General features: G+C 42.4%; 2 protein-coding genes and 1 long non-coding RNA gene across 5 annotated transcripts; 2 read left to right on the top strand and 1 right to left on the bottom strand.

Annotated features, from left to right (window-relative positions):
* Positions 1–15: 15 nt before the first annotated feature.
* On the top strand, positions 16–11153 carry LOC147172588 (uncharacterized). Of its 2 annotated transcripts, XR_015095328.1 has the most exons (5): positions 16–299; positions 1794–1863; positions 9022–9178; positions 10197–10336; positions 10796–11153. It is a non-coding gene; the product is annotated as an uncharacterized LOC147172588 (long non-coding RNA). The 2 variants fall into 2 exon arrangements; XR_015095329.1 differs by lacking the exon at positions 10197–10336.
* On the bottom strand, positions 2103–21696 carry nes (nestin). Its single transcript, XM_086077848.1, has 5 exons — positions 21560–21696; positions 11345–12433; positions 10790–10914; positions 8994–9067; positions 2103–8378 (listed from the first exon to the last, which is right to left on the bottom strand). The coding sequence occupies exons 2-5, from the start codon at positions 12122–12124 to the stop codon at positions 3052–3054; spliced, it is 6306 nt and encodes a 2101-aa protein (XP_085933974.1). The 5' UTR covers positions 12125–12433; positions 21560–21696; the 3' UTR covers positions 2103–3051.
* Positions 13526–27969, top strand: capn7 (calpain 7). Of its 2 annotated transcripts, XM_086077850.1 has the most exons (21): positions 13530–14016; positions 14120–14228; positions 14810–14976; positions 15359–15426; positions 15533–15760; positions 17335–17421; positions 17509–17635; positions 17706–17791; positions 18465–18558; positions 18627–18773; positions 18844–18950; positions 19020–19140; positions 19214–19358; positions 20660–20759; positions 20848–20983; positions 21059–21134; positions 21299–21444; positions 22274–22336; positions 22412–22542; positions 25928–26020; positions 27563–27969. In XM_086077850.1, the coding sequence occupies exons 1-21, from the start codon at positions 13915–13917 to the stop codon at positions 27705–27707; spliced, it is 2478 nt and encodes an 825-aa protein (XP_085933976.1). In that variant the 5' UTR covers positions 13530–13914; the 3' UTR covers positions 27708–27969. The 2 variants fall into 2 exon arrangements, 1 of the variants encoding a protein (XP_085933976.1); XR_015095327.1 differs by lacking the exons at positions 22412–22542; positions 25928–26020; positions 27563–27969 and adding an exon at positions 21968–22085 and having other exon boundaries at positions 13526–14016; positions 22272–22322.
* Positions 27970–27971: the final 2 nt, after the last annotated feature.

The following is a 27971-nucleotide window of genomic DNA, read 5'->3' on the forward strand; positions in this document are numbered from 1 at the left end:
TTTTTTTTTTTTTTAAGGGGGATTCGGCCAGTGACCGAAGGGTCAGCAATTGGTTGTAATCCTGGCTCTGATTGTCCGCTGCCGAAGTCTCCTTTGGCAAGACACTGCACCCTGCTTTGCTCTCAGGTTTTTATATAGTTTAAAGCACTATATAAAAATGCTCTTCTTTTTTTTAACCGTTTACTCAGCATCATTGAGTTTGGTTGACTTGTACGACTTGGCCGGTGGGCGTCAACTGTCATCTGTTCATGTCAGCTGCCTGCTTGACGTCACACCCAGACACGCACTCCAGGCAACAGGTTTGTCTTGAAATGTATTTCAATGTAATTATTGGTGTATGATGTATCATGATGAATTTGTTTTTTTTGTGATATTGTACGTGTACACGTGTACGTAGGTCTAGAATGTGTATCAGTGGATGAGTGTGTGTGTGTGTGGGCGCGGTCCGCTGTCTGCGATGTTGCTAATTCAATTTCCACATACTGATTAGATGACAGTGGGCATCTGCTGCCACACACACACGGACACACACATAGTTATGTGATTAGGTGAAAGCCTCGCCCACTTAGTCATAGACGACGAGCCTTCTTCCCTCCCACGCCGTCAGCCACCATCGTGTTTGGGGCAACGGGCTATATGCTCCATAGCATGCGTTTCCTGCTGTAAATATCTACACAACCCCACAAAAGTAGCGTACCTTAAAATGTTACGCAAAAATTAGCCAACAAAATGTTCTAATTTCAACACTAATTTGGATGCTATCATAACTGGAGACACGAAGAAGTCTGCTGACTGACATTGAACAGAAGTCCGCCATTTTGGCTAAGGTAGCCATTTTGTCACAATTCAAAGGCTTGTACTTTGACCAACTCGGAAAAGTACGCACGAATCGGAACTAGGAAGCCGGGATAGATGGGTGACGCTATGTCTGATACATACTGTATATTTTACCTAAAAACAACAGTACACAATATTCATAATCACGTCTTTGAAGTAATAGAGAAGAGCTCAAATAAATAAATAAATGATAAGCATTAAAGCAAGTGTTGAAGTGAAGCGCTTGGAGGCTCAGCATAGCCATGTGCAGCTGTCACCAACACAAACAAAACACTGATTGCAGGCCGCCGCGCAACCTCGCCTATTTTTAAAACCGTTGGGCATGATGATGAAATAATTGGTCACTCGCTGCAACTTCAAATGTCTACGTGGAAGCAACCGTGACGCCTGAACGGAATGTCAATCTTACATTTGGCTATTTCTGACTTCTAGCTCTTCAGATTCATCATTTCATCACTCGCCCAAAAAAAAGTTGGCTGTATTGTGCTTGAATCAGGATGAATCGAAACTCCATATAAACCTAACTTCCTTTGTGAGTAATGTATAAAATCTGCCGTGAGTAATGCTAACATTGTGTTAGCGCTAAAAACACAATGGCAAAGTGTGGTTCAGCTAGTGAACGCAATCAAAAAATAATCATTCTTGGTTGCCATGTTAGCATGTAGCACACTTTTAAAGTTACCATGTGCTGTTTTTATTTGTTTTTGTTTTTCAGTATTCTTCAACTTTTGTTTCCATTTGTATTCCGCCAAAAATTGACCTGATTATGGGCACACATAGGGCGGACGTATTTATTATTAAATCATGTTTAAGGTTAATTAAGTTGACTAGTAGCGTAATGTTACATAGAAAAGATGAAAAGGTTTTTTTATTTTAAATAAACATTGTTAAATTGAAGGGAAAAGTCACTCATTCATTCACTGTGCTTTTTCCTTCCTGTTATTGGGTACATGTAGGCAATGATGAGGAGGAGGTGAGCTGCCATTGTTTGCTGAACTGATGATGAATGACATTGAAGAGGAGGAGGTGCGAGTAATGGTGGTCTTTAGGGTCCGGGGGGGTGGGGGTGGTGGTGGGGAGGAAGTCAAAAAGGCAAGGTCACGCATTGTTTGCTCTTTTTTCGGTCGTTTTTAGCATCCTGAATGTTCCTTTTGCCTCACTAGCAGTTTAAATATATAGTTGATATCAAATGTGTGTATAGCAGCTGACATTAGTTTTTCAAAATTGGGTTAATCTTGTCCAAAATAACAAAAGAACACAAGGAGTATCTTGTCATCAACTTTATTAGATTTAAACATATTTCTGACCATACAGTCCAATTAGTTGATCAATCACTCAAGCAAAAAGAGAAAAATATATAGATTTATTGGTCAGAAAAACAAACATTTCTCGTCTGCATGAGATTTTTGTTACATGACAATCAATGAGTTTTAGCGCAAACTGCTCCTATTGATCACCACCAGGAAGTGAAACGTGACCAGCTCAATTGGATCAATGGAGCTGATCAACGGTTCACCTTTCACTCAGTGGCCTGAAAGACTACGATTAGCACGTAAGGAAACAGGAGATGCCGCAAACATCCATCGAACAACTTGGGACTCTTAAAATCCAATTGGCACATTGGTGGCACTGGCAATGCGGGTGTTTTTTTTTTTTTAAAAAGTTCATTTTATGCATGAAACACATTCACAAACAACAGGTGGCGCTATAACCACTAACTGTAAGCCTGAATTCTTTGATTAATACAGTGAACCCTCGTTTATTGCGGCAATTTGCGAGGATTACCTTCCAGACCTACCCACGATAGGGGCAACCTTTTTTTTTTTATAAAGACTTTCGCACTTGCACAGTTCTTCAAATAAGACTCGAAGCGTGCCTGCTTCAAGTTGCTTATTTGTCACTCTAAGTTGAAAATTTACTGTAAAACTGACAAATAAAACAAAACGGAATCAAACCTACTTATAAACAAACAAATGTTAAATCAAACCATAATTTAATCTCACGAAAGTCTGCTAGCTTAATGCTAACGCAAAATGTGAAACGCAATAGAAGTCAGAATGTCTCACTCACAAACACATTTTCAGATACATATTGACTTGTTGTTTTGATCTCAAACTTGATGGGTGGGCAGGAAATCCAGACAAATGTTGATAACGTTTCCAAAGACTGCAATGCTACATTCTTAAAAACACCCGACCGTTCTTGTGGACCGGTTTATTCATCCCCGGATGACCAGGGTTCTCCCTCAACTTCCGATTCCTCAGAGTGCACCGACACCCCCTTCACATGTTCCTCCTTCTTAGCGGCGCATCCGTGGGCAGGACTCCCATTGACCGCCTTCCCCCATTCCAGTTCGCCACCAAACTCCACGTCACGAATCCCAGACATTACAGCGGAGATGTCGTCTGATCCATAAGCGGCATCTACTTCCAAGGACGATGTCCAGAAGTCCCTCTTGTCCTTGCCATTGGTTTGGTGGAATTCCGACAAGGAGTCCTTCACGTCAAAGATGACGGAGTCTTCAGGTGCAGTCTCTGGGGAGATCTCAACGGGTTTCTCGTCAAATGTGGGAGCACCCTTGCCATCTCCTTCTTCCTCATGAAGATGACTCACAACAGATTGTTCTTCATCTTTTGGATGTCTGATGTCAACGTCCTCGCTGGCGTTTTCCAGCACATTCCATTGGTCTTCCAGATGGGCAGCCCAGAGGTTCCGCTTATCTTTGCTGTTGGTTCTGTGGAATTCTGACGAGGAGTCCTTCACGGAAAAGATGTCGGATTCCTCGGGTGCAGTCTCTTGGGAGATCTCAGTGGGTTTCTTGTCAAACGTGGCGGCACCCTCAAGAAGATGACTCGCGCCAGATCCTTCCTCATGTTTTGGATGTCTGACATCAAAATCTTTGCTTGTGTTCTCCAGGATGTTCAATTCATCTGCTATATGGGCAGCAGCATCTTCTACCACGGAGGAGGTATATTCTTGGACGAGGCCTTCTTGGTTTTGCGATTCACACTTTGGCTTATGCAGACGCTCTTCTTCATCTTCTTCTATGTCGGGCCCACTGAAGAACTTGCTAAAAGTTTCATCGGCATGTGTCACCATGGAAACATTGAGCTCACACTCATCCTCTCTTTTCTCTGAATCTTCAGAGGCATCTTTAAACTCTTCATCAATTGTCCGTTTGTTGTCTGGAGAATCCAACTGAGGCTTGACGAAATCCCTGAGGCCAAGACTCTCCTCATCCTGGAGGTCAGGATCTGTGCGGATTGGTAAATTTACGTTGACGGCATCTTCTTGGTTCAAAGTTATATCTTGGCCCTCCTCCAAGTAGTCATCCGGAATGTCCAGTTGAGGCTGGACGAAATACCTGAGGTCCAGATTGTCTTCTCCTTGGACATCAGGATCCATACAGGATTGCACATTCACATTGTTGGCTTCTTCTTGATCCATGGTCATTCTTTCAGCCTGGACTTTCTCGCCATCGTCTGGAGAATCCACCTGAGGCTGCATAAAATTCAGATTGCATTCCACTTGGACTTCGGATTCCATGCAAGACGGCAGGTACACTTTCTGTGCTTCTTCATGTTTCAATATCTCATCCTGGACCTCCTCCTTCACATAGTCATACGGTGAGTCCAACTGAGGTGTAACAAAATATCTGAGGTCTAGATTGCCTTCTGCTTGGACATCAGAATCCGTGTAGAATGGCAAACTCACTTTATCAGGCTCTTCTTGTTCTACGATCATCATTCCATCTTGGACTTTTTTCTCTTCCGTCTCTTCCACCGAGTCATTACCCGGAGAGTCTGACTGCGGTGGTACCAAGTCCAGATTGCTTTCCACTTTGACATCAGATTCTGTGCAGGACAGCTCGTACACTTTCTGTGCTTCCTCTTCTTTAAACATTTCATCCTGGACCTTCTTTGCTTCCATCTCTTTTTTGCCCTCATCATCCACATTGTCCAACTGAGGGAGAATTGAGTCCTCGAGGCCCAGATTGTCTTCTACTTGGACATCAGGATCCATGCAAGATGGTAAATTCTCTTTGTCAACCTCTTCTTTTTCCATTGTCATGATTTCATCCTGGACCTGCTCTTCATCACTGACCAAATCCCTGAGGTCCTGGTTAGGTTCCACTTGGACATCAGATTCCATAATGACTTCTTGTCCCTTGGTCATTGTTTGATCATAAACCTTCTTCACTTCCACCTTTTCCTTGGCATCATCATCCAGAGAGTCCAACTTCGGCTGCACGGAATCCCTAAGGACCTGGTCACATTCCACTTGGACTTCAGATCCTATGATAACTTCTTGTTCCATGGTCATTATTTGATCATGGACCTCCCACTCTTCCACCTTCTCCTTGTCTTCATCATCCAGAAAGTCCAACTGAGGCTGCACGAAATCGCTGCAGTCCTGGTTACGTTCCACTTGGAGGTCAGATTCCATGATGTCTTCTTCCATGGTCATTATTCGATCATGGACCTCCCTCTCTTCCTCCTTTTCTTTGGCTTCATCATCATCCAGAGAGTCTAATGGAGGCTGTCCGCAATCCCTAAGGACCTGGTCACATTCCACTTGGACTTCAGATCCTATGATAACTTCTTGTTCCATGGTCATTATTTGATCATGGACCTCCCACTCTTCCACCTTCTCCTTGTCTTCATCATCCAGAAAGTCCAACTGAGGGTGCACGAAATCGCTGCAGTCCTGGTTACGTTGCACTTGGAGGTCAGATTCCATGATGTCTTCTTCTATGGTCATTATTCGATCATGGACCTCGCTCTCTTCCACCTTTTCTTTGGCTTCATCATCATCCAGAGAGTCTAACGGAGGCTGTCCGCAATCCCTGAGGATCTGGTCACATTCCACTTGGACTTCAGATCCTATGATAACTTCTTGTTCCATGGTTATTATTTGATCATGGACCTCCCACTCTTCCACCTTCTCCTTGGCTTCATCATCCAGAAAGTCCAACTGAGGCTGCAGGAAATCGCTGCAATCCTGGTTACGTTCCACTTGGAGGTCAGATTCCATGATGTCTTCTTCCATGGTCATTATTCGATCATGGACCTCCCTCTCTTCCATCTTTTCCTTGGCTTCCTCGTCATCCAGAGAGTCTAACGGAGGCTGCCCGGAGTCCCTAAGGACCTGGTCACATTCTACTTGGACTTCAGATTTTATGATGACTTCTTGTTCTATGGTCATTATTTGATTCTGAACCTCCCGCGCTTCCACCTTCTCCTTTGTTTCATCATCCAGAAAGTCCAACTGAGGCTGCACAGAATCCGTGAGATCCTGGTTACATTCCACTTGGACATCATGTTCCATGATGACTTCTTGTTCAATGGTTGTTATTTGATCATGGACCTCCTTCTCTTTCACCTTTTCCTTGGCACCATCATCCAGAGAATCCAACTGAGGCTGCACGGAATCCTTAGGGATCTGGTCGCATTCCACTTGGTCTGCAGATTCTGTGATGACTTCTTCCATCTTTATCATTCCATCCTGAGATTCCTCCTCTTCCACTTCCTGAAACTTCTGAAGCTGCACCAAATCCCTAAGGTCCAGCTTGCTTTCCATTTGGACATCAGATTCTGTGATTACTTCTTGTTCCGTTGTCATCATTCCATCCTTGATCTCTTCTTCTACCACCTTCTGCCACCTCTGAGGCTGCATGGGATACCAAAGGTCCGGGGTGCATGTGATTTGGATGTCAGATTCTGCAGTAACGTCTTGATTCATGGACATTTTCCCATGATCCTTTTTTTCTTCATCAGGAAGCACCACTTGGCTCTCATTGGCCACCTCTTGAGCAAAGTGGGAAATGTAGCTGTCTGTGGAGAGGTTCTGCAATTCCTGTTCCACAAGTCGGTCCGTCTCGAGCTCCACATCATCTACATCCGCAGGTTCTTCTTCATTCAAATGTCCAGAAGCTTCCTGAGAATATTCTAGGTCATATTCTACCACCTCTTCATCTACTTCCTCGCAAAGATCTTCCATGGTTCCAAAGTTCTTGGCCTTGCTTTCGCTCCATGCAGGTCTACCCTCCTCTTCGGTCTTTCCGTCTTGCTCAGCATCGCTGGACTCACTCTCGTCCACGTGTGACGCTTGTGTGTTGGCATCCGTGTCATCACTGGTGTACCGGATGAGTGGACGCGTGTCAGCCAGTGTGTTCTCTTGAGCATAGCTGTCACTCTCTAACTCCGTTCGCCATGACACTGAGACATTTTGGGAGTCATCGTCCTCTTCGTTTAGGTCTTCATCTTCAGAATGTGGTGAACGTTCTTGACGTTGAAGCCAAATCTCGTCTTCTTGCTTTGTCATTTCTTCTCGACCTGGCTCAGACCTTCTTGTTGAGATGTCCTCCTCTGGTTCTGCATATTGTCTTTGCACTTCTGGTTTTGGTTCACTTGACTCCAGATGGATCTTCTTTTCTATCACGCTGTCCCATGTGTCCATCTCTTCTCCATCTGGATACAACATGTCCACTGCTTCTGTCACAGTCGTTCCCAAGGTGGAACCGCTTATTTCCTGCCTGATCTCAGTCACATCCACTGGGTTGAACTCACCTTGAGAAGACTGACTGCTGGTCCTGGATTCCAGGGTGGGTTCCAGTAATGCATCTGTTCCAGAACTTGACGTTTGCTCCTGCTCATCTTCCACCATGCATGGCTCAACCTGAACACTTGCAGAAGAACTGAAGGTTTCCTCTGTCATTGCGAGACTTTCTATTTTTGATTTCTGGGTGTTTGATTGGTGCTGAGGGATTTCTTTCGCAAGTGGTGGAGCTCCTGACTGGAGATGGAAGCCGGAAGCTGCTTTTTCCTCCACCAGAATACAAGGCGACTGCTCTTGTTTACATTCAGTCGAGGAACTGATGCTCTCTTCTGTCATTCCCAGAATGTCTGGTGTCACTTCCCAAGTGCTTGATTGTTGCTGACTGAACTCCTTAGTGAGTGGTGGGGCTACTGACTGGAGTTCAAAGCCAACAGTTGCTTTTTCCTCTACCAGGACAAATGGTGACTGTATTTGATCGTTTCCAGTCGTGGAACTGAAGGTCTCCTCTGTCATCCCCAAAAGTTCAGATTTTGGTTCCTGGTTGCTTGATTGGCGGTGACTGATCTCATTCTTTTCCTCTATGATCATTGACCCTTGCCCTTCACTGAATGGAATTCTTGACTGAAGGCTGACAGATGGGTTATCCTCACTTTTACCACCATATTCCTCTTCTCCACCTTCAGCGGGATGTTCGTCATGTTCCTCTTCACCAGGAGAAGATAGAGGCTCTCCGTACGTCACTTTCTCTTCCACTTCCTGTGCTCGGAACTTTTCCACAGCTCCATTATGCAATATTTTGGGATAAGGACTTTCTTGTTTGGCTGCCCTTGTGTTTGTTTCTTCATCCTTGTGAGCTTGTCTGACGGTTACGGGCTTGCTCCTCAAAGGCGTCGTTGAAGTTATCGGCGGTCTCCTGACTGACGTGAGGGCGTTACAGCGGGCAGGGAGTTGGTAATTCCCTTGTAAAGACTTCACAGGCATGTCTGTGAGAGAGAAGATGCAGTCAATATACTACGAAGGAAGCCGAGGTCGTAAACATATGACCTTCTTACGATGAAGATGTAATTGCCTCACGTGCTTTCTGGCTCAGCTCCACGGAGGGGAACCATCGTTAAAAGCCACCTCCTACGTGGAGCCCACACACTAATGGACACTATTGATCGCCATTTCCTTTCTTACGGGAAAGCCAAGAGGCCGTGTGGGGCTTTGTGCTTTGTAAATGTCCACTACTGCTTCTTGGATTACATTCCCATCCCACTTTTGAATAAAATCATTAGAATATTTATGGAGCAGCTCAACGTGAAGGGCTATTAGATAAACTGATATAATGTTAGTGACTGTTTTGCATTAGGAACCGTAAGGCCAGTGATTTCATTCTCAAAATAGAGCACTTTAATTAATTAAATGTACCAAATAATGAAATTAAAATGGACGACGTACTAAAAGACAACCATGTGACTTATCCTAGCCAAGCAGTGACAAGAAAAATGTTGTAGTAAGAAAAATGCAAAAATAATATAGCGTAGGATAGTGTTGTTGTTCAGTGTTAATTTTATGAAAACACCATCATGGCGTCAATCACATCCTGGCATTTGTACCTTTCCATGTCATGTTTCTGGACGCCAGAAGGCCGACATCGTCTCGCCGCAGGCTCTCACTGTCCATCAGAGCTCTGCAAAGACGACAAAATTGGAAGAAAAAAAAAAGACGTTCAGCTCGGACACAAGGACCTTCGCCAGGGTGGAGGAAGGAAACATGAGAGAGTGCAGTCGTCGTTGTTATGGTAATGAAGGAAAGGGCCCTGCTTTTGATGACACTCTCACACACGATGCACACTGATATTATTAGCTGGCCATGCAGCACTAGTTCACGAGTTGGCCATCAGCTCTTGAAATTGTAGAGCATGCAACGCCCCTAAAAGGGTGCACATAAATAATTGTAGAATTATATATTTTATTTTTTTATAAAGGCACTAAATAAATACATATACAGTGGTGACTTGAGATACAAGTGACTCAATTTACAAGTTTTTTTGTGATAACATCCTCTGTGAAGAACGACTTTGCTGAAGAGTTGACGTGTGAAAAAATGTGTCAAAAAGTGTTGAATAGTTTGTATTGTATTTAAATCTGGAAATGCTCTCTAGTTTTTTATTATTTAAAAAAAAAACATACTGCTTTTTTGGAAGGCTGGAACAGATTAATGGCATTAGCATTCGCCTCAATAAGGGAAGATGATTTGAGATCAAGCCACAAATTGACATTGTGTTTTCCCAGGTCAATTTGTTTTTCCATAAATAAAAAGGCAAACAAAAAAATCATTTTTTAAATTATTATTTTGTCATGCAACATTTATATGTCCTTAAATGCTCTTTGTAGTTTGATTTTTTTTTTTTTAGGGTGTGTGCCAGTTCTATCGGGATCTTAAAGGAGGTAAAAGGTCTTGTGATTGAGACATGTCAATGGATTGATAACTGATAGTGTTGCATGTCATGTGTCCCCTCCCTGCTGTTATTCTAGAATCCCACAGCTCATAAATGTGAGCAGTGTGGGTCAATACATGCAGGTGGGGGCTGGATGGCAGATGGGGGGGGGGGGGTTGCACTTTCATGTTCCTCAATGGACTGAGGTCAGTGGCTGCAGCAGGACAACTCGGACAGCTGCTTCAAGGACGTGACCTTTGAAGCCCAAACAGCTGCAGCCTTGAATGTTGTCGCTGGAGAAGATCCCGTTTGGATTGGAGTGACTCGATCACACTTGATCACACGGGCGAGCTTGATTCATGTGTCACATCTATTGCAGGAGACAAGGCAAACATCCTCTGGCACACATTACAAGAAGTCACCACTGCTAAAAGTGAGAAAAAAAAATTGGACTGGTTACTCGTCAAAGGGTAAATGCAGTGGTTATAAAAAGTCTACACACCCCTACTCAAATGCCAGGTATTTGTGATACATATATACTTTGTATATTTTTTAATGCGACCATAAAGTGGGGAAGTAAATAAACAACTGAATGACATTGTTGCATAAGTGTTCACACCCTCTTACAGTGCAGATTTGGCTGTTTGGAATGAACCAATCACATTTAAATTCCTTTTAATTGGGAGTCAGCACACACCTGCCACCATTGATTGTGTCTTTGATTAACAACAAATAAAGATCAGATGTTCTAATTTTTCACAACATTTATTCTTCTTCTTATTTTATGTATGTATTTATTTGCTTTCTAGCATAAGCCCAAAGATTTTGAACAATGACTGCTATTTGACTTTTTATTTGACTGCTAAAACAACACATAAAAGTGCTAGCTGAAATGAATTGTCTTGACTTGATACTTTTCCCACCAAATGGGCTGTTGCTTGTGATGGACATGAGGACTTTTTTTTTTTCTACCTGTAGGTGACCACCTCCAAGCCCAGCGACATCTTCTGCTGGAGCAGTCCTCGATTCTCCTGCACCAGAAAGTCAAGCTGCTGGCCCAGATGCTGCTTCTCCTTCTCGAGGCCCTCCCAGTGCTCCTGTTCAAGACACCAAGTCACAAGGTTGGATGGGAAAAGTGCTTAAGTTTGATTCCGATGATTAGATGAGACCCTGTCAGACATTCGGGAGTCAGTGCGCATTATTTGATTGTTGGTTGGGCTTCCTGAAGAGGAAGAGGACAGCTGGGAATGACTCACAACTCCTCACAATAGGACGGACACTCTGCCCACTTCATACAGGAAGTATAAACATAGCAGCTGATGGTATTCGGGTTCATTTTTTGGTACAGTATTTAAACACAATAAAGAAAGTTCAGTGAGCTTAATGACTTTGATACTAAACTTGTACTTGTATTGCAAGGAACCACTGTATTTGAATTGTACTGTATTTGTATACTGTACAATTCAAAACTAGCTTTTGCAAATACTACCTTTTATGTAATGTAGGTGATTATTGTGGTTTCTTCACCTGAAGTGTGTTTATATGCTGTCTGTGTTCTTCCGTCTGCTGTTCTGCCGTCTCCTCCAGCTGCCTCCTAACATCCCCTTCGGAGATCCTCTCTCTCTCCATGGTCCTCAATTGGACCTGGTACTCGTTCTTGTGGCGCTCCGTCTGATCCAAATGGACTGCGGTCTCCCTCAGACCCGCTTCCAGTTGGTCTAGCTGTGCCTGGTAGGCTTCCGTCGTCTCCTGCCATGCCTTGGAGGCCTGCTGGCTGAGCTCCTGCTCCAGCTGAAGGAGGTCCAGAGTTGGGGTGGCGCGTGGTGGTGCCGAATGGCTCAGCACGGTCTCCAAGCGGGCCACCTCCGCCTCGTGGTTCCATACCAGGTGCTCCATTTCCTCCTCCATCTGGCGGATTCTCTCCCTGAGCCACCTCTGAGCCCCGTGCTCCTCCTCCAGCTCCTTCTTGCTCACCTCCATCATGGCCTTGACCTCCGCTTGGGCCCGGGCCTCCTTCTGCCAGTGTCGCTCTACCATCTGGATCTCCTCACTCAATTTGCAGACATCCATCTGGGCGTAGACCCGCTCCCTCCAAACCTGGTCCAGCTCCGCTCTGGCCCGATGGAGATCTTCTTTCAAGCTCTTCTCCCTCACGGAGGCGCCTTGGTGGCCATGCCGCAGAGCTTGGATCTCTTGGCCCAGCAATGTGTTCTCCTCCTCCAGGAGCTTGACCCGACCAAGGTAGTTCTGCAGGCGACGGTTGAGGTCCAGCATCTGGTGCTTCTCATGGGCCATGTGCAGCTCCATAGCGGGACGGATGCAAGAATTGGAAGCTCAGAGTGGACCTGACAAGTGAGGCTGCTGTGAGGCCGTGGGAGCTATTGAAGGGGGAAGAGGAGGAGGGTGAGTATGTGTGTGTGGAGGGAGGAGACTGGAGGATGAAAGGGAGTGGACAGAGGGGCTTTGGATGGTGGGGGGTGGGTTGTTGGAGTGATGGAGGCGGTGAAGTCATCGCTAATGTTAACTCTTTCACTTCTATGATGGAAAAGAGCTTCTCATGGCTCTCATTTGGCCTGCAGCAATTCCAGACACTTCCTTTTAACTTCTTGGGATGTCCTGTGATTGCAAAACAAATAATTGTTAGTTACTTTGAAAGGGGCATTCAAATTCACGTTGGTCAATGAGCCACATGCTGCTTCATCAAGTCTAAAAACAATCATGTTTGTTTGCATTATGTTCAGCACTAACATTATGTCCCCGTCTTTTAAAGTTCACACATAAATGAGCCGGAAAGCAGGTGTAGTAGAAGTAGTAGAGGCTTTTCGGAAACTCGGCTATGGCGTTGTGCATTTCCAATCTCTACTTCTATACCTTTCTTTATATTTTCCTATCAAATATTTAAGATCATATCACATTTTAGGACACATTTATTCAGAAATACAGGTGAGTCCAGATGTTTCTCACACTTTTTCTTGCAAGTGTAAATATGCAAAAATGCCAAATTAAAAGATATACTGTACATCACCATATACTCTACCTAGCCTAGCAATAGTCGTTTACTATGCACGTATGCCCCCTAGTGGCTGAAAGCACTATAGTAACGTCTTCGGACAGGCTGTCTGTGCCAATTATTATTAATTCCTGACAATTATTTTAGAACCTATCAGTGTTTTGTTTTTGTTAAAAAAAAAAAAGAAGAAGTTTATTCTGTAACTGCATTCACTAAATCTTATCCCACGCGAAGTTTTTATTATAAGTGAGAGAAAGGGGTCACTCTACTGGTTCTTCTTTTCCGGTCTTTTTTTTTTTTTTTTTTTTTTTTAGGTGAGTAGAGTGGTGGATTTTAAAATCGAAATTGTCTGGATCCTATAAATGTTTTTTTGTTGACTTACTTAATTCTTTTCAGACATTTAATTTTACTCAGCGAAATATATTTAATTGATATAAATGTAGTTGGACAACTGATACTGTCCTAATTCCTACTCCAATTGGAAACAACATATACCTATGTATTACCTGCACATCATATTTATTATTATCCCCTCCCCCCTCACTGTACATGAACGCCTCATGTTTTGCTTGCCTTCTCCTGCGCGGGCTGCCTTCCTTGAAACCTGCTTGTTTTGACGCAAAAAGCGAAAACGAAAGGATACACTTAATTGGAAAGCGATGACGACAAAAGGACGTCATTCTTCTAGGATCTACATCAACGCCATTAGGCCACCGTCTTCTAGCCCCCTCCACGAAAGGTTACCGAGATTGACTGTTTGCAGTTTTCTACACTACCTGAAGTTCCTGAACGTCACATGTACGTTCGCCCACATACCCTACTGCGCAGGCGCGAGCCGCGTTCCCGGAAGCATCGGCGCTTGTTTTGACCCGGTAAACGTCTGTCAAAAGTGGCAAAGAAAGATCGACTTCACCCGAGCAGTGATGGCCATAAGATCCGTGACATTAGTTTAACATTAGCGCCATTATGTCGCCGTGTTGCGTGCGCATCCGTGAAATTACCTGCGGTCCACGTGAACGGAATTAACAGCTTTGTTTTCGCGGCTAGCTTGTTGTAGTCCCCCCGTCAGCAACAAGTTGTGTTGAGAATGGACAGTATAGCGTTGGAGCTGGACGCGGTCAAATTCGCCAAAACGGCGGTCACATACGACCAGAATGGCAAATACAACGAGGCGATGTTTTACTATAAGGTGAGTACGTGGAGCGAATGCCAGCTGCTTCCTCGTCAGCAGTTGTGCGTGGAAGAGTCCGTCAACTACCTCCGCGTTGAAGAGCCTGACTTGTTCGCTTCAGGAAGCCGCCCAGGCACTCATCTACGCCGGCATGGCGGGATCCAAGATGGACGGAATCCAGGACAAAGTCAACGAGTATCTGGATCGAGTGCAGACCCTCCACAATGCGTGTATGTCCATCTCAATCATACACAAACAACACTACAAGCTCATTATACAATACAATTTGATAGTCAAAACAAAACACTCACCCATGTGGTGTGTATTAGTTGCCTTTTTTTTTATTAGTAAATAAATTGCTCATGTGATATTTTTTGTTTGTATTCAATATGTTGTTTTAAGCCGGATATTTTGTGTGTGAATGTTAGTGGCGACTTTCGTCAGACTTGCTTACAAGGAAGTGTGACTTGGTTTTTCCGTGACTGTCCTCACACGCTAACAATTCATGTGTGCGCGCATGGGTGTTGCGGAAACTGGGTGGTTTACATATTTTTATTGTAGCAGTCAACTTTTCCTGCTATTAGTTGTGATGAGAAATATGTTTCTCTAGTGAAAGCATTATGTTGCTTCTATGTTTTTCACCATTAGAGAAAGCCTGAAAATTTGTATTTAAATAACAATGAAAAATGCTTTCTAATTTAGTCACACACAATAAAGTTTGACATCGTAAAAGAATGAACTGCGCCATTTGCAGACGGTCCCCGCTGATGTTATTTTCCACCATCCTAAAATGTCCACCTTTTCCCGCCAGTGAGCGCGGCGGAGGCGCAGAAGAGCGACCCGCTCAAATCTCGTCATCAGGTGGACCTGGAGCGCGCCCACTTCCTGGTCACGCAGGCATTTGAGGAGGACGACAAGGGAAATGACGACGAAGCCGTGGAGCTCTACACTCAGGCCGTGGAGCTCTGCATCAAGACGGTCGGTAATCTGACTCGTCTTCTTTGGAACGTTCTTACATGTGTCTCTTCATGTTCTACTACATGTGGCGGTTTATGTTCTTCTACTTGTGTCTCTTAGTCGTCTTCTATTATTGTTTTGCATGTTCTCGTGTTCTTCTACATTTGTTCTCATCTTCTCCTGCACCTGCTCCTTATGTTCTTCAACAGGTTCTTCTGTGTGTCCCTCATGTTCTTCACATGTTCTTTACATACGGTCCTCATGTTCTTCATGTTATGCTCATAGTCTTGGGCAAGTGCCCCTCCACATTGTTCTCATCTTCTGCATTTGTTGTTGGTGCACCTCATGTTCTCCTACATGTTCCTCATGTGCTTTTCCATGTGTCTCTTCATGTTCTTCACAGTCCAACGAGACGTCCGACCAGGCTATGCAGACCAAACTGAAGCAGTTGGCCCACCAGGCTTTAGACAGGTTGGTTTCAACGGAACATTTGCGAATGTTTGTGGACGCTCTGTCCATGTTTATTGTCCCTGCCGTCACAAATGTGACGTGACGAAAATCTCGCGGTGTCCCTCAGGGCTGAAGGTCTCAAACAATCACAGTCCAAGTCTGGTCCGTCACAGACTCAGGACAGGGCGGGACCGTCCGGGGTGAAGCCCGGCCCGTCGGCACCCGTCCGCCAGTTCTTCCCGCTGGGTCCCGACTTTTCCCTCAACGACCGCCCGCAACCTCAGCCGATGAGAGCCGTCCAGTCCAGTGAACCGCACGGCCAGCGGTACTCGTCCGACGAGATCGAGGTCATCAGGTCAGTCGTGTTTTCCTTACATTCTTCTACATGTGTTTCCTCTGCTTGTGTTCCTTACGTTCTTCTACGTGTTCTCCTCATGTTTTTCTATGTGTTCCTTACGACACGTTTACAGTATGTATTTTTTAGGGGTGTCAGGCAATTAGCATTTTGAATCATAATTAATCGCATGACTTCAACAGTTAACTCAAGCTTAATCGCAAATTTTATCTTTTCTAAATGGACAATGAAATGTACCATCATTTTTTCCCTAAGTTTTCATACGCTTCTTAACATAAAAGTGGGGAAAAAATGTTAAACTAATAGAAATATGGCTGCATCTTTTAGTCATTGACACTGTAATTTCATAACAATTAATAAAATTGAGTTAAAATTAACTCCTTCACTCCCAGCCATTTTCACTAAAGCGAGTCCCTTCGCTCCTGACCTACCAAAAGAAAGATTAGAGTTTCTTCTTTTAGCAGGAAAAAAAGGTATATTTCTACCCGATTCCATTTTGCAGCAATTAGCATTAGAATATAGCAAAGTTTCATCATTATTCACAAATCTTTTTTAAACTGTTGTTAAAACAACGTTTTTTCCAACATGGCCCTGGTTAATATCTTATACTCTGCTGTCACCTGCTGGCCGTTGTTGTAATTACTACCATTGCTTCAAGCATTCTCTTCAATTCTGAGGCTCTATCGGAGCCTTCTGTATGCTCTAGCATAAAAAATATATAAATACGTCTTTGGGAGCATGGTAATATTTAAAATAGACCGTAGTTATACGTTTTTGGGAGCAAATGAGTTAAAAATATGTACTGTAACTGTAAAAAAACAAGGGTGATGTTGATTTGTGTTGAGGTCATCATCTGCCACTAGATGGCATAATTGCATTTGTAAGACATTGGTGACAGCTCAGTACATTTTTCTTTTTATATAATGCACTATTATTAAATTTATGACGTGGACGTGTCTGCTGCGTTACAAATGGAATTTCCCCAGTACAGGCTTTCCAAGAAAGGGCCGGCCATTAATCACACATTTAAAAAGTTAGTGGCGTTAAAGAAACTTAACTCATTCACTGCCATAAATTCATTTTAACTATTTCTATTATTTAAAATTTTTTGTTCCACTTTTGTTAACAAGAGTATGAAAACCAAGAAAAAAAAATATTGGACATTTATAGATTTAAAATTTGTGATTAATCGTGAGTTAACTAGTGAAGTCATGCGTTTAAATACGATTACACATTTTAATGGCCTGACGCCCCTAATTTTTAATAATCTTTTTTTTTTTAATTATGTCAGACAATTACAATTTTTAATTGTAATTAATCGCATGACTTCAGTAGTTAACTCACGATTAATCACAAATTTTACATCTGTTCTAAATGTACAATAAAAAAAATCTAGGTTTTCATACTCTTGTTAGCAAAACTGGAAAAAAAATGTTAAACTAATAGAAATAGTTCAAATGAATTTTTGATGTCTATAACCGTCAATGGCAGTGAATGAGTTAAATGAACTCAAAATGACCACACAAATTTTGACACCTCTGGTATTTTTTTTCTGCCGTTGACGTCCTTTGCAGGAGCACGTCGACAATCAACGGCATCGCCTACGTTCCCTTCATGAGCGTGGACCTCAAGGAGCGCTTCGCCTTTCCCGTGCCTTTCTCGTGAGTCAAGTCTTCAGCTGCGCCATCATCCGTTCCATGCTACAACGTCTTTTTTGTTTTTTTTGTTCCCTTTATTCTTCCCACCAGGGACAAATCGGGCACCCTGGCTCTGTCGCCAAAGCAGAAAGTCATCTTCTCCCGCTGGGTCCGACCCGACGAGATCTGCACCAGTCCCACCATGATCATGTCCGTGTCCAGCTTTAGCATAAAGCAGGTCTGCAACGGAAACTCTTTCGGTCTCGCTTTCTTCGATTTTGGTTTAACACGAGCGCTTTGACGTTCAGACGGTGGTGTCCGACTGTTCCTTCATAGCCTCGCTCGCTATCAGCGCCGCCTATGAGAGACGCTACAACAAGAAACTCATCACCAGGTAGGTTGAATGACTTAAGATTTTTTTTTTGCCATTGATAGACGTAAGAAAATCATTTGAACTATTTCTATCATGAAAACCTAGATTTTTTTATTGTACCTTTAGAACAGATATAACATTTGTGATTGATCGATTAATTACAATTTAAAAATGTTATCGTCTGACGCCCCCTAATGGTCCAAAATTTTAATTAGTTTTGAAAATTAATTTATTTCTGTGTATTTTCTGCACTGTCAATTTGGAGTGTTTTGGATTTAAAGGGATGGAAGTTAAAATCCGATAAAAATAAATAAATAAATAAATTAATTAATTACTAAAATAATAAGTAGTTGCAGGCCTAGACAAAATGAACTTTTTGTGAAATTACTTATTTTCATTTTATTTGTGGAAAATATATATATTTGGATTATTTTTGTGGAAGTTGAAGCACGTTAATGAAGAATAAAGAACACAATAATAATAAAGAAATAAAGCAAATCCCACAAGGGTAAAAAAATACAAATAAAAAAATGGAATAACATCATTTTCTTTTTCAGTTAAAAGAAAAGGAAATTTTGATTGCACTGATTTTTTTGAGTTTTTATTTTATTTTATGGCCGACACTTAACTGAAAAGTTGCCACCCGAATAAAATCAGCCCCACCCTGACATGTCGCGCTGATGATGTCTTCCAGCATCATCTACCCTCAGAACCGACGAGGCGAGCCCGAGTACAACCCGTGCGGGAAGTACATGGTCAAGCTGCACATCAACGGCGTTCCCAGGAAGGTAAAGACGCCACACGGAAAAGAAGAGAAAGACAGAAAGAGCCAACGAGGGTGCGTCTCCTCGCGCAGGTGATCATCGATGACTTCCTGCCGGTGGACCGCGGCGGCGAGCTGCTGTGCTCGTACTCCAGCAACAAGAACGAGCTGTGGGTGTCGCTCATCGAGAAGGCCTACATGAAGGTGATGGGAGGGTACGACTTCCCCGGATCCAACTCGGTAGGCGGCTTTCTACGTCCTCCTCTCACCTTCTCCGTGTATTTCTCACCATCTGCTTTTTCCTCCTCAGAACATCGATCTTCACGCGCTCACCGGCTGGATCCCCGAACGCATCGCCATGCACTCGGACAATCAGTCCTTCAGCAAGGACGACGCTTTCCGCATGCTCTTCCAAAGGTCGCCTGGCGTTCACGTCGACCTTTTGTCATCTTGTCGCTTTCCGAACGTGAGTCTTTGCGTCCGCAGGTTCCACAGGGGCGACGTCCTCGTCACCACGGCAACCGGCGTGATGACGGAGGAGGAAGGGGAGCAATGGGGCTTGGTGCCGACTCACGCCTACGCAGTCCTCGACATCAGGGAATACAAGGTCAGACATCCGCAACGCAGCATCAGGATCCAAAGTCCTCCTCCTGACCCGCCGCCGCCGCCGCCTCTCGTAGAACATGCGCTTCCTTCAGCTGAAGAACCCGTGGAGCCACTTGCGGTGGAAGGGACGCTACAGCGAGCGCGACGAGAAGAACTGGACTCCCGAGCTCCTCAAATACCTCAACTTTGACCCCAAGACGGCGCAGAAGTTTGATAATGGTATAGGGGGGGGGGGGGGGGGGTGATGACGTTCTGCTTGACTTGTTGAAAGAAAGGGTGTAAATAATCGAGTCATCATTTGGAGCCATTTTTTTGTTTAAAATTGTTGTAATGCACTTAAATGCGAAATCAAAATGAATCCGATTAGTTGATTCATTGATTGAATAATCAATATATTAATTGATTCTAAAATTATTCGATAGTGACAGTACTAATATCAATGTCACAATCAATTATTAGAGATAGATCGATATGTTTTTTCAAGGCAGATGCCGATTAATAGTTGTCAAGGAGGCCGATAATTGAAGCCGATATTAAAAAAAAAATTAAAGCGGGGGGGGTTAAATATTGGTGTCAAAAAAATTTAAGATACAAATGCCAATCTTTATTGAAAATGTTTTCTGACTTTTTCAAATGTAGATTAAAACCTTTATTATTTTTAAAATATAATTCATTTTAAATTTTAAAAGAAAAAGGTTATCAGTAAGTCTTAAAAAGTTCAATGGAAACTTAAACAATTACCTCATTTGCTTCCAAAAATTTATAAATACTTAATATTTTAAATGTTTTAATTGTCCCAAAGACGTATTTATACGTTTTTATGTGTGTGTGTTTTTTTATTTTTATGCTAGAGCATGTAGAAGGCTTTGATGCAGCCTCTGAACTGAAGAGAACAGTTTAAGCAATAGTAGTTATTGCATAAACGGCCAGCAGGTGGCAGCAGAGTATAAGAGATCAACCAGGGCCACGTTGAAACAAAACTGTTTTAACTATTTGTGAATAATGATGAAACTTAGCTATATTCTAATGTTAATTGCTGCAAAATAGAATCAGGTAGAAATATACTTTTTTTCCTGATGAAAGAAGAAACTCAAATCTTTTTTTTTTGGTTGGTTCCATGTTTTTATAGCAATAGAACACAATATTCTGTGGGCCTTACAAAATCAGTCAAAATCCAGTAAAACAGCTGGGAGCGAAGGGGGTTGCTTCAGTGAAAATGGCTGGGAGTGAATGAGTTAAATATCATAGCTCTAGTTTTCAACAGTAAATCTTTATTTTCTAAAATTTAAAAATACCCTAAATCTTAAACCTTCACATTTCTTTGTTTCAATGTCAAACAAAAACAAAAAGTTCCCAGGGTCAGCAGCATCTCTTATAAAGTTAACTGAACATTTAAATAGTTCCCTGCGATTAAAATGGTTTTAATTGACCTTTTATCGACCGTCAGATTTTTTTAAAAGGCCGATACCGATATTCGTCAAGATGCCCGATATCCCTAAATGATACTTTTGTCTCTTCAGGTGTGTTTTGGATCGCCTGGGAGGACTTGTGCCAATACTATGATGTCATTTACCTGAGTTGGAACCCCTCCCTCTTTAAGGAATCTACCTGCATCCACAGGTTTGTGTGCAAACTCAACAACTGTAGTAAGTTCTTTTTTCGGACCAACCCTGAAGTGTGTCTTGTGCTTTTTTTGTGTGCCGTGCAGCAGCTGGGATGGAAAGCAAGGCCCGGTCAAGGACGTCTACAGTTTAGCCAACAATCCCCAGTACAAGCTGGAGGTGCAGTCTCCAGCAGGGGGCGCTGCAGTGTGGGTGCTGCTTTCCAGACATATCACGGACAAGGTAGCGCAGAAAGAAAGGACGAGGAGGACTTGGTCTGTACATGCTTCATGAGATGTGTTTTTTTTTTTGATACAGGAAGACTTTGCGCTGAACCGAGAGTTCATCACGTTGGTTGTTTACAAAACGGACGGGAAGAAGGTTTACTATCCAGGTCTGACGTTTTGCTCATTGAGCCATTTTTTAGCAGTCAAAAGTTCACATTTTCATATTTGATCACTTCATTATTTTTCATGCACAATTAATACTTTCGTATTAGCCGTCATCGGATTGTGTACCTAACGAAGTGTCCCGTCAAAACGATTCCCGTTCTCTCAGCCGAGCCCGCTCCCTACATCGACGGCATTCGGATCAACAGCCCCCACTACCTGACTAAGATCCGTCTGACCGGCGCCGGCTCGCACACCTTCACGCTGGTGGTGTCGCAGTACGAGAAGCAGAACACCATCAACTACACGCTGAGGGTAGGAGACGAAGACGTGTTGGGAAAAACGTGAAGGGGAGTCTTTTCGCACAGAAAGCCAGTTTGAATATCAAGTGTGAATGCACCTTTTTGTGTAGAGAAGAAGTAGAACTCACCGGAAGGATTCGTCTGGATGGGAAGTGTTTTTGAGAATACGTCTCGGCTGGGCGGGAGTCATGTTTGATCTTTCGGAGCAGATTTGATGCGAACACACACAAATTCTCCTCGTCCAATAACGTTTGTTCTGCTCCAGATGCTGTCTTTGTTCTTGTTGTTTTTGTGCTTTTTATTCACAGAGTTTAATGTGCTTTGTGTGTGGCTTGCATAAGCAACACTTGTTTTTGTTTTTGTTCCACAAAGACGAATTTAGGCTGTTTTTATATAAAAGCCACAACCGTGCCTTGGCTGTAAGGCATGATAAATATCACGATGATAGTGAGCGAAATGATCAATATTATCATGATATTGCTGGAAAAAAAACACACATACAGATTTAAGGCAGACAAATTATGCTTTTTTCACAGCTTAATATACTGCTGCTCTAATGGCACGTCCGGCTTTTGTTACTGGAAGACCAGGGATGGAGCTAGGGTGCTGCAAAAGGGCGAGCGGCTTCACCTGCGGAAGTGGAGCCCAGAGTGTAGGAAAGAAAATTTCCCTACTTCGTACCGTATAAGAAACCATAACATGGATGAAAAGAACGAGAAAAGTCATTGTGGAGGCTCAAATGTGCAGTCAGCAAAAGGGTGTTGAGATGCTACCATGCTAATGCTAACTGCTAGTGTGAATCTGTATTCAAGATTGTTTTTATTTGTTTTCATTTTCTGCAGGTTTACTCTGGTTGCAAATTCAACTTCTCCAAGATCCTGAATCCTTTCACGCACACCAAAAGGGTAAGTAACGCAAACAGGAAGGTGTGTGTGTGTGTGTGTTTTTGTCATTTTTGTGTGTTTGTCATGGTGTTTTAGATTAACGGCCAGTGGAAGGACGCAAGTGCCGGCGGCTGCGGCAACTACAAAGACACATACAAGAACAATCCCACCTACCAACTGCAGCTGGATCGGTCCGGGCCGCTACTCATTGAATTGCGAGGTTCCAGGTCAGTGAGTCGCACCCGCTACGACAGCGTCGCCATCTTTATTGTGGTCCAAAATCTCTCTTGTTCTCTTTGTATTTGGGGAGAACAAATCAGCATTAACTCATTCGCATCAGTCATTCAATGCGAGCAATGCTGTTCCACTCCAGGCCTATAGGTGGCTCTATTGTCACATACAACAAGCTTTTTCTTTTTTCTTTTTTTCTTTCTCTCTTTCTTTCTTTTCTTTCTTTTTTCTCTCTCTTTCTTTCTTTCTTTCTTTTCTCTCTCTCTTTCTCTCTTTCTTTTTTTTCTTTCTTTCTTTAAGCTCCTGGTTCTAATACAAGTGTGACTATAACCAGTAAAAATTAAAATGCTATTCCACTCTAGGACAATAGTTGGCTCTAATGTATGTCACATTAGTGACTCCCACACAATGTCAGAATCTGGATCTGGTTGGTGGCTGTTCCACTCCGGTCCTGTAGGTAGCTGTAATGTGCCTTACAAAGAGGCCACCACTTGGCCCCAATGCAAGTTGACTGTAACCACCTGAAAACGCAATTAAATTCCACAATCTGCACCTTTTTTTTATGTCCTCCAACATATAGTGGAAGCTTTCTTAGTCACAGTTGACTAACTAACGTACTAAGTACATATTAAGTAACGCTAACATTCATAGTTTCAATGTTTTCTTTTTTTTATGTACAATAACGTTACTCTACTTACCTTTCTCCAACACCAAAATGCTCACCCAAACCATCTAATTTTATGTAACAAACACTAGCTTAATGCTAACCTATAATACAAAATCTCATCAACCGGCTAACAGAAACTAGCAATGACGTTAACGGTAATTATAAAACTTAATACAGCTGCTTCTTTATTACAAGGAGCAGCAACACACACAAATGGAGCATACAGCAATACTCATAGACATCTGCGATATCGAAGTGGCGCAAACCATGAACCCTACTGGGGTTCACAGATTTCCATGTGCTAGTCATGTATCACGAGAACTCAATAAGCACAGAAGCGCCGAGCAAGTGCACAAAGTTGCTGAATCATCCTCTATCAACAGGATCTTTTTCTTCCACTTCCACAATCAATTTCCAAATAATCCAGTGTGTGTGCGTGCGTAATGCATTTCACACTGCCCTCATGCAGATTTACATAAGCCATCTTGTGCCGTTGTTTGTTTCCTTTCTTCTTCTTTTTTTTTTTTTTTTTTTGGGCACAATTGTGAGGAATAAGCGCTTTGGAAAATTGATGGATGCATTTTCTATAGTTGTACATTCAACTTTTGTCACCTTGCACGCAATGGACGGACGAAGAGCAATAATTCGCTGACTCACCAAAACGACAAGTTTTAATTTGATTTGAATGAGACCGTTTTCGTCAATGGCAAAAATTGATGAACAGAAATACATTACTGGTATTAGTAGTAAATAGATGATCAGTTTTGGATCAATTAACTCTTCAGGTGTTGTTACATTTTCCAACACGATCAGCTTGTTTGTGGCCAGACAGAATTAGACCTGAAGGTTTGCGCATGCAAAAAGATGAAATGTGATTTATGAAGCCTCGAACCAACGGGTCTCATGGGTCATGTTATCATACTGTGATAGTCCTGCTTTTCCTGATCTGCTGTCCCAAATTCTAAACGCAACGTCACGCATGGATGAGCAGATCAAATCCAATTGACATGCGTTTTTGGGACGAGTTTTATCAGACAAAGCTTGGCTTTTATGCGGTTGCTGATCAATCACTTTATTTTGGGTTACCATGAACTCAAAAATACTGTGTTTTGTTTGTCTTCCACGAACACTTCCAATTTAATGGTTTCAAGCTTCCTAGTTTATATTTTTCAAATAGGGGATGGAACTGGAATACCTAGAGAAAACCCACGCAAACACAGGGAGAACATGCAAACTATCACAGGAAGGCTGAAGAACCTGGATTCGAACCCCCCAACCTCAAAACTGTGAGGCGGATGTGCTAAAGAGTCAAACTCGTCCACACTCCACATACAGATGTACACGAAGGAGCCAATCACAATTGCTCAGTAAACAGCAATAATGTTTGTCATTTGATAAAGGCATGTAAGAATATAATGTACGCATGTGAATATTAGTATATTATCTGTCTAAACGTGTTGCTGAATTAGCCCCGCAATGGTCGTTTTGCATTGCGTGTTAGCATTAAGCTAGCAGACGCTCTCCAGGGACAGTTATGTGGCTGTTTAGCGTGTTAGCATTAAGCTAGCAGACGCTCCAAGGACAAAGTTATGTGGCTGTTTTAAATATATAGTGTGCCATTTTTGTTGGGTAATGTTTGGTTTTCCTGTCAACTTTATCTGGGAGTGGCAATAAACAGCCTGAAGCGTCTTTTAAAATAATTGTTCACTATTTGCCGAACTGCTGCTTGTTGGGAACGAGATGGGATGAGTTCGCTCGCTGCCACCATTTAGAGTTTATTACTCGAATATTTCATATTTAAGGCGACGCAAGAAATGTATTTCTAATGGTACTGTATTGCCTTTCTACGGCCAGCAGAGGGAGCTATCTCTTCCTAAATAAAATGTCATTCTTGTCCTGGTCAGCTTCCAAAGCTCAAAATTGTTCGTCGTTTTGCTGCATTGGAAAGCAGCAAGCAATTAAACTTTCTTTCATAAACTCATATTACATGAAATTGTTCTTTTGCCCCCCCAAAAAAAGATAAATGATACAATCTATTTTGCCCAAATTGGATGGTTCAAACCAGTACATAACAAGGAATTAAAATGGTCGATTTCATGGATTAGATAGAGCCAAAAGAAATATTAACAGATGTCAATTTGGAAATGAGAAAATGAGACAACATTTTGGAAATAATTTGCATTGGCACAACAAAACTGACAAGAAAATGTATTTGTATGACTTTATGGCACATTGGCTCAGTCAACACTTTCTTAGTATCGAATCTGCAAGGACACATTCAACATTACCAAAACAAAAACAAAAAACAAATCACATAAATGCAGCAGACAGCTAAAGAGGCAAATAAATCAAGTTTGAACTTGTATCTGCCCGAGCTCAGACGTCTGCTACTAATTCGATTGAAGCGTCCAGACGCTCATTTACGGCCTGTGTGTGTCTTTTTGTGTGTTCTTTGTTGTTGACTTGCAAGATCAACAGTCGCTTATTTAAACACGTCCGTCAAGCGGCAACAAAAGATGACCATGTGATGTAATGTTCCACTCAGGACAACGCGTCTTTGTCGCCGTCCGACGGGTCGCCCTTGTCTCTCTAAACTCTGTGGGTCTCCCATTTGAGACGATCCGGTTTACGTTCAGGAAGTAAAAAGTGACATGTGTTCTAATTGGTGATATGTACATTACGTGTGCTGACAGTCGTTGCGTGTACTCACTCAGGCAATACAGCGTTGGCTTCGAGATGGTCACCGTGTCCGCCACGAATGACGCCGGCTCCAATTCAACATCCAAGAGGAGCAGCGGAGATTACAGGTATGACACACACACACGCACACACGCACACACGCACACACACACTTTCAGTCACTTCACTCACTAGCAACCATGTCTGGTGTAACGTTCAAATTAGGCTTTTAACTCATTCACTGCCATTGACGACTATAGACGTCAAAAATTCATGTGAACTATTTCTATTAGTTTAACTTTTTTTCTCGTTTTTTATGAAAACCGAGAAAACATTTTTTTATTCTACATATGTAACAGATATAAAATTTGTGATTAATCGTGAGTTAACTATTGAAGTAATGCGATTAATTTTGATTATAAATTTTAATCGTCTGACGCCCCTCATTTTTTATATATTTTTTTAAATTAGAGGCGTCAGGCGATTACAATTTTTTATTTTAATTAATCACATGACTTCACTAGTTAACTAACGATTAATCACAAATTTTATATGTACAATTAAAAAAATCTAGGTTTTCATACTTTTGTTAGCAAAAGTGGGAAAAAAAAGTAAACTAATAAAAATAGTTCAAATGAATTTTTGACGTCTATAGCCGTCAATGGCAGTGAATGAGTTAAGGCAGGGTTAGGGTTTCATAATATGGATTTAAAACAATGGTTTGGGTTTCAAAATAGGATTCCAAGATAGTTACTGTAAAATGTGGGTTTTAAAACAGGATTAAGTTTAGAGTTTAAGCTTGGTTTGGGTATGAAATTAGAATTTTGGGTCATTGTTATGTTTTCAAGGCAAGGTTAGGGTTTCAGGCCTGGTCATGGTATCAAATTAGCATTTAGTCATCTTTGTTTTCAAGGCAAGTTTGGGGTTTTTAATTTAGGGTTTCAAGTATGGTTATGGTATCAAAATGAGGATTTTGAGTCATCTACAGGTTTTTAAGACAAAGTTGGGGTTTAAAATTTGGATTTCAAGCCTGGGTTGGGGTTTTAAATAAGGGCTCCTACGCCGAATTTGAAACTCTAAAATGCCATCCGTTATGAGGAACCAGAATTAAAATAAACCCTAACTTAAAAACCTTAATATTTGTTTCAAACCCAAAACCAGATTTGAAAGCATAACTTGAAAAGCTAACACTATCTTGAAACCCTAATTTTAAAACCCCAACCTTTCCTTGAAAACCTGAAGTTGACAAAATCCAAATTTGATATCCTAACCAGTCTTAAATCACTAAACCTAATCCTGTTTTAAACCCCAAATTTCAATCCCTAACCCTGGTTTGGATGTTAAACAAGGGATGGGATTTGTTAAAATCGGGTTTTAAACCTGGTTTAAGGTTCCAGATTGGGTGTTGTGAGCCTTCTTTTAGGCTTTCGCGTCTGTCTTAAGGCCCTAAACATGAAGTACAGACTTAAATGAGGGTTTCAAGCCAGGATTGGAGCTTTAAACAAGATTTAGGGTTTCAAACAAAAGTTTCACTTTCAAATGAGGGTTTCAAGAAAAGGTCCGTATTTCGAATACACGGATACAGTCATTGTTTTGACGCAACACATTAGTTTCCCATCTGACATCATCTTCGTCGCGTGTGTGCGTGTTTTTGGCATCGTCGCCGGCAGGTGTGGCTTCTGCTACATGGATGCGGAGAACGTCCCGGCGGGCGTGTACAACGTGGTGCCCACCACCTTCCTGCCCAAACAGGAAGGACCTTTCTTCCTGGACTTCGCCAGCACCGCCCCCCTCAAAGTGGCTCAGCTGCAATGATTGGTCTTCGGCCACGATGGAAAAACCCGCCAATCACAAGTGGACCTAACATGTCAGAAAGCCAATCTTTTATTTAACCACCTCCTTTTCTTTATTTTCTTCTCTTTTTTTTTTAAAGACAAAATAATCACACGTCATGGAATATGGCTGTCTGTTATTATGTATTATGGAGACACATTAAATCCATATGTATGTACTGTATGTCATTGGCTCACATGGCTGGACTCAATCCGTGCACGTGCAATAAATGATTCAAGCTCAAGG

The sequence above is a fragment of the Leptonotus elevatus genome, chromosome 6 (genome assembly GCF_054856555.1).
Source record: "Leptonotus elevatus isolate MCC_2025b chromosome 6, RoL_Lele_1.0, whole genome shotgun sequence".
NCBI lineage: Eukaryota > Metazoa > Chordata > Actinopteri > Syngnathiformes > Syngnathidae > Leptonotus > Leptonotus elevatus.